The sequence below is a fragment of the Crocodylus porosus genome, unplaced genomic scaffold (genome assembly GCF_001723895.1).
Source record: "Crocodylus porosus isolate Cpor-Errol unplaced genomic scaffold, CroPor_comp1, whole genome shotgun sequence".
NCBI lineage: Eukaryota > Metazoa > Chordata > Crocodylia > Crocodylidae > Crocodylus > Crocodylus porosus.
Window position 1 is genome coordinate 206313505 of NW_017728886.1, and position 7065 is coordinate 206320569.

At 47.6% G+C, this 7065-nt stretch overlaps 1 protein-coding gene across 1 annotated transcript in view; it reads left to right on the forward strand.

The window, feature by feature from the left end:
* Positions 1–808: 808 nt before the first annotated feature.
* The window catches only part of RAB2A (RAB2A, member RAS oncogene family), a 74784-nt gene continuing 68527 nt past the window's right edge, over positions 809–7065 (forward strand). Inside the window, exon 1 of the mRNA XM_019543090.1 lies at positions 809–844. Within this exon, the coding sequence (XP_019398635.1) occupies positions 809–844 (36 nt within the window). The remainder of the gene's footprint in view (positions 845–7065) is intronic.

Sequence of the window (7065 nt, forward strand, 5' to 3'; positions counted from 1 at the left end):
AGTGCTTGAGGTTTGAAATTAAGTATTTTTACTAAGAGCAACTTGAATGCCTGCCCTGACAAAAATATAAGTAGCCTTTTGTATTGATTTCTGTTTTGTCCTGGGTACCACCAGTCCTAGTTGTGATGTCTTTAGTGGGTGTGGCGAGTACCGTACTGTCTTCTTTTACTGGGGCATGCCCCCCTCAACTTGTCTGCCATGACTTGTTGTTGCTGGGTGAAAGGAGGGGTTCAGTGGTGTTCCTCTTCTTGAGGGACCTGGTGACAGAGGTACTTACATTCATGCCATGATGTTCCTCGGAGCTCCACCTCCTCTACACCCCGTCCACTTGCCAACCACTTGGGTGTTGCCTGAGTAGTTCTGCCGTGCTCCTGTGAGCCCCTTTGCTAAGGGGTCAGGCATTGACTTTGGCTCCAGTAGGTTTGCCTGGATGTTAAGGCAGCTGGAGCCCCAGCCCTAGCCTCTCTCCCCAGAGAGAGATAGTTTTTTAATCAACTCCGAAATGTAGGTAGCTGGGTGGGAGCAGGGTGAGGGGAATGGATCCTCCCCAGCCTAATGCAGGGATGTTGTTCCCCCTGCTTCAGATGCAGGCTCCATGCCTGCAGCAACACTTCTGACAGACAGAGGAGTCACACCCCGCCTGGTGTGCTCCTTGCTGGCTCTCTCTCCCTCTTCCCTCCCTGCTGCCTTCCGGCGGGGTTTTTAAATCTTTCCGCAGCAGCGTTTCCCACCACCGCCATTGGCCCAGCGCTCCCCAGCCCCAGGAGCAGCTGTTTGAGGAGCCAGAATAATGCCAGCTCACACGGCCATGGCACTGGTTCAGGCTCCGGCTGCGCTCCTAAAGGTAAGTTTTCCAGGGTGTGGGGGGCCTGTTTGTCCCATGCAGGGGTTCTTGGGGTTTCCCCCAGGCCCCTCAGAGCCTGTGGGGGCTTCTCGATGCCACACTAGTTAATATGGTTTTTTAGAAGTCAATAAACAATATTTTCTTATACTATTCTGAGAAAAATAGTTCAGTATTTTAAATATAAGGTATATTTTTCTTGTCTTCTTTTTAGCCACTTCATGGTAATTTTAAGGACACTTTATTTTTCCTTCTGTTAGAAGCAGGGAAACATTACAGTAAACCCATTGCTGGTTTTATCAAATTTTATTTTTAGAGTTCAAGGCAGTAAAGCACAAGCTTATACAGAAGGACAAATAGAACATACTGCCTACATTTAAAGATCTAATGGTAGTGACATCACCAATTCACAGAGAGTGCCAAGAGCAAAGGGGTCCTTATTTTAGTCAACTTTACAGACATTCAAATACTGAGGCCCTGAAAAGTAGAGAGCTTGCAGTGCTGATACTATGCAGCCAGGGGAGGGCCAAGTGCGTGCATCTCAGTAGACTCTGCAGGTTCCCTTAGTCTGCTTGGCAACAGATGGCACCGGTGCATAGGGCAGCTCAGATTGGCTGACCCAGACTGCCTATGGCCAGCCTGTTTTCTGGTAGCACAAGGTGAGGCAGGGTTCTACCCCTTGCTGAAGCAGCAGAGTCCAGCAAGCAGTACACTGGGCATGTCTACACGTGCAATTAACACAGCTGAATAAACTCCAGTGCACTTTGCACAAGAGTTTATTGCTCCCAGGTGCCATGTTTGCTTGTGCACCTAAGATTGTAGCACACTGAGCTGGGTCAAAGCAGCCCTACTTGGCAGGGGACTCCGTGGGTCAACCCGCCAGCTCAGGTCTGCTCCAGCCTGGCTCAACATGCTGTAGAGGGACTAGCTGGGCTAGCAAGTAGGCAGTCCCTGCACTGAAGCACCTTTGTGCCCTAGCCAGCCACATTAGCATGTATACGTGCATTGTGGTGCACTAAATAATGCCACCATAGGACAGTACTTGTGTACTATAGTACTTCACTGCAAAAGAAGCACTCCCAGAGACACTATGCATGCCATGCAGTTGCCAAAATGGCAGCTGCTTGTATCTGCTTAGCAGACTGATGGGCTAGAGTCCTGTATTAACCTTCTCACAGAGCCATAGTTATTGACTTATGGGCCAAGCAGCCAGTTAGCGGCTGGCAGTATCTTGATGAGGACTGTGATGTGGAAATCCCAAAGGACTTTGCTCCACAAGCCCCAGGAGAACACGTTGCCCATTATCCCATGTAACATCTTTCTTGCTTCTACCAGGTGGTCTGGTCTGGCTCTGCAAATTGTTTATCTATATTAATGGAAGCCCCAGTACTTCTGTCAGTGAGGTCAGGGAGTTTTTCTGCAGTATTGCCAAGTCTAATGACTTTTGGTATTGTTCTTAAAGTCTGCACTTCAAGAAGCTCTTTCTATACATATACATGTAGAGAACTTACATTCTACAACAATCTATTGGTTGCTTCAGCAACCAATCAGAGTGCTCCAAGAGCATTACAGGCAGAGAAATAGACGGACAAAGCCCTTTATATTATATGCATGGCGGGAGGCACCCTCCCTCTCCCCCTGCATGCCCTGCCACCACTTGCCCAGCTGAGGCAAAGCTGCTACTTGTCTGGGAGGTGTGTGGAGGCCAGACTGGCTCCTGCCGCTGCGCGCCGCTTGTCCAGAAGCAGTGCAGTGGCTCAGTCTCATGCCAGCCCTGCACCGGCTGGGCAAGTGGTATCAGGGGCATAGCTCCCACTCTGAGCACCTTCCACCTTCTGTCCGGTGTAGCCCCAGCCCCTCCCACCCTGTGATCCTCGGCCACAGCCCCCGCCCCATGCTCTTTCAGACCAGTGTCAAGAGCAGCTGCGAGAGCCGCTGGACAAGCCGCCACACAAACAGCTCCCAGACCAGTGATGCACAGCAGTGCGAGCTGCCCCACCCCCTCCCTAGTTAGCACTTGCCCCAGCCCAGATCCCAGCCTCAATCCCTCCCTCGCTGTGGGAGCATTGATCTGCACCCCACCATCCCTTCCCCCTCCCCTGCACCACAACAGACTTACCAGCTGGAGGCAGCTGTGTCCAGCATCGAGGACCACTGCCTGTTTAATTTATGGCACTTAATCGCTTCCAAATCAATTTGGAGGTTTCTGATTTGATTCAGAACTTTTAATGGTCTCTCGATTCAATTCAGATTCAGCCACTGAATCGGGCCGAATCTTCTCTGAATCAAATTGGCTACCAAAACTTCGCACAGCCCTAACTGACAGTATCCTTTTTTTTGTTTTTACCTGGGATACATTGTTGGTGTAGGGTACTCTGTGTCTTTAGAATGTAAGAAGGGTCAGTGTAGATGATCTTGCTGAACTCTCAGGTGAATGGTTATATATGAATGTAAGGGACTGGACTATGGCTCGGAAGGTGTGCTCTAGTCCTGTATTCCTCTATATCATATACATCTCATTTGGGAATTTAATGATCATTAAGTTTGCTTAATTTAATGATTATTAAGTTTTAAAGTACTAGTACTTTCAAAATGATTTTGACATATTTAAGCTTATTTGAAAAATAGCTGGGGATTTACTTTCAAGTTACCTAGTAAAAATACACTGACTCGTGCCACAAAAAGTCCATCTAATATCTGGCCTGTCACAATAAGGTTCTTTCAGTTGTTATACCAAATAAACTTATAGTTGCACAAGCATTTTCTTTTAACACCTTGATTTACAAAGTAGCTTATCATTTGGAAGTCACAGCAGTTCCTTCTTAAGAGTCACTACTGATAGGGAAGGGCCTACAAAAATTGCTATTGCATAATTTTTCTGGAAACCACGATTTTGGACAGGCTCCACAAAAAAGCACAGGATCCCTGAAAAAAAGCTTACCAAAAATAAATGCTGGCTCCCCCTGGGGAGCCATCAATCCTTGTGGCCACTGAAGCCTGGCCGTGCAGCCTACCAGAGGAGAAGAGGAGGCCCCTGCCCCTTGCCACTGATTGGCTACGAGGACTGTTCATCATATGCCTCCCTCCCCCCCTCCCCAATTGGCAGTGAGGGACACGGCCACATGACAGAAAGCCTTTGCAGCCAATCAGCAGTGAGGGACAAGGCCACTGGTGCCCCTTGGCCAATCAGAGGCATGTGGGAGCCCGCTGTGCTCTGCCTGCTAACATGGAGCCAGCCCGGAGATCTGCCTGTGAGATCAGCCAGCCACTACCTCTCATTCAGTAGACCCCTAATAATAATGGTTCTGCAAACTGGCTTTATATTCCATAATCTCACTTCTGTCACTGAGGAAATAAACATGTAAAACCATTAGCCATTTTTGAAGAGTCAATATCATGGTTTTAAACTGGATATATCCACCTGGTACATAAAATTACCACTAATAATGACTGATGCAGTTTACTCTGTTATTTAAAATGGTGTAGAATATATCACATTTAAGTACAGAACAGCCACTGTTTCCATAGCGACTATGGAATCTATGAGAACTAGGTATGTTAAACTTCCATTAAAGTTATTAAAACTTAAGAAAATAAAGTAGTTGGCTAGCCTAGTGAGCCACTGGATAATAATCTGAGGAATATCTCCATGTCTTACATATGGACAACTGAGCGGTAAAAGCAAGCAAACACAGTACTTATTTGCAGAGTAGGCACTTAAAATGTATAAAGTAAGGGCAAAGTAAATATAACTTAGAGGTGAATCAATTTTTTATTAATTTCAAGTTGGAAATATTTCAAATCTATTGGAGGAATGCTGATGGAACTGAACAGTTTAGAAGTACAACTGCAAAGTATACACAACCCACTATAATATATAAAGAATTACAGGATCCTCTGACAGACGAGAGACATCCATTGGCTAAAATTACTGAACGTTACATTTTTATGAAAAGTTAAACAGGAGATCAGTGATAGGGGAACTAGTAGCAATTTGATATGTTTAGGTTGCCTTTATATAACTTTCTGTGATAAAGGACATTAGCTCACCCCTCTATTGTTTACAGCAGACAGCAGATTAGCCAGCTGCAGAAATGAGTATGCAAGTATTTTTCTGCATGCAATTTTGTTCAGTTTTTGCTGATATAAACGGTTATAAATCACGGGTTCCCTTCTCTCCATATGCATTCCTGAGAGAAATGTTGGCATGACGACAAAAAACTGAACACATGAACACCCGGCTCATGCCTGCCAACGCAGCAACTCATCATGACACCATACTGTTAATGATGAGAAGCTGCCATACTAGTAGCTTTCCCCAAACCTAGAGATCAGCACTATCCCTTCTGGGCAGCACCATATGTGACATGAGCGCCTCGAATCACAAAGGAGAAAGGATCCTCACTACTGTACTATACCCAATAGTTCTTTCCCTGCTTCCATGGAATAAGATGCATCTATCGTGATGCCACTCCCACTGGCCAAGTTTTTAAGTGACAGTGACAGTGGGTGCGGTATTTGTTTGTTCTGAGCTCAGTACTCTCAATGCAAGTTAAACATGTTTTGAGCGCGGCTAATGGACCTCTGCCAAGGGACTTTGGCAGAGTTGAGGTACGGCTCCATCTCTCTTTCAGAATGCAGTGCAACTTGGGTGGGAATTAGGCACCTAACCACTCAACTAGGGTGGTTTTTTGCATGCTTAAAAGATGAATGACACATTAGTTATCCTTATACCAGGTTAGAAAAACAGTGGGCATTCAGCGTATTGTACAGACAATCCTACTGTGGTGAAACTCAGATCTAGTATAGAATTACCCTGGGAAACAAGGGGTATAACTACACTTGGGTGAATTCTGCTATGCAGAACTCCATGTTCACAATTTACCCAAGGGGACCATTTGCTCAAAGTAAATACACTATTACCTGCTCCCTCACCACCTAGAGGGGTAGTACTGTTAACAACACCTACTTGCACACAGCTACCCTAGCAAAGTTTATCTTCTATCTGCTTCAGATGATCTCTCTAATTTACATTGGTATATCCACACCCTAAGCTTAGGTGCTAAGAGATCATTTTGGCTGTAATAAAAGGGCCAACTGAATTTAGTCACCCAGAAAATGCTGCAGCTGCTGAAACAGGATTATTCCGCATCACTTCTTCTGACTAAGTACCTAGCTTACTAATGCGGATGTAGGCCCACATGTGTGGATCTCCTAGATAAGAAGGAGGCCTGTGAGCATTTTAGAGTAACGCTGTCTGGTACCAATCAACCTAGTCAAAATATGATTTCCTGCCTTGGGAAAAGCTAGCACAGCACCTGCCCAAGGAGGCCAAAGTCATTATGACCACAGGTTGTGCAACATGCACCTTCGCAGAAACAGCAGCAGGCTCTGTAGCATCAGCAGAGTTTCCAAAGACTTCTTTGGCCTCTGAGTTGCTGATGAAAGTGCAAAAACGATACAGACCCAACCCCCCACCCTTTAGATCAGGTCCCTGGGAACAGTGAATACATTTATGTCAGAGCAGATGAGCTCAGAAGTTGCCTGCTGAACTCTGAAGCTGTCTCGTCCCCTGGTGGTAAAACACACCTGCACAGCCCAGGCTGTGTCTGAGAGCCCCGGCGCTAGGGTGGCCATCATAGAGGGCAGTCCAGTTAGGTCCTCTATTCATACAAAACCGGACACCTTTTCTCTTGAAGAGAAAAATAGAGAACATAAAGGTACTGGGTTTTGTATCAACGGAGGACGGAGGAGCAGAAAACCGGAATGTCCTCTATGCTGGCCACCCTACCCCAGGTAGATCCCCGCAGCAGACCACCCCTTGGGTAGGCTGGGTGAGGGGCGGGGGGATGGTTCTTCTACAAGCCACTTGGAGCCATTCCAGCTCCATGGCCCTTTCTGAAATTGGTGCAGGGCTCCAGGGCTGGAGGGACAAGCGCCACCCCCGAGTGAGCAGCACGACCAGACCCTCTCACTGACCTCCCCCACCACAAGCCGCCCACACAGAGCTGTTACCCGCGGGGGGGAGGGGCAGCGCGGCGTCACAGGGAACGCCCCCGGGCCCCGCCCCCGCGCTCCGGCCGCCTGAGCACTTCCGGGTCGGCGGGGAGGGTGCGGGAAGAGGTTGCGTGACGTTGCCGACGGGCTTGGGCCGCTGTTATTGTTCGTGCTCTGGCGAGTCGCCGCTGCTGCTGTCCCGGACACTGAGCTGCGCGAGCCAGGGC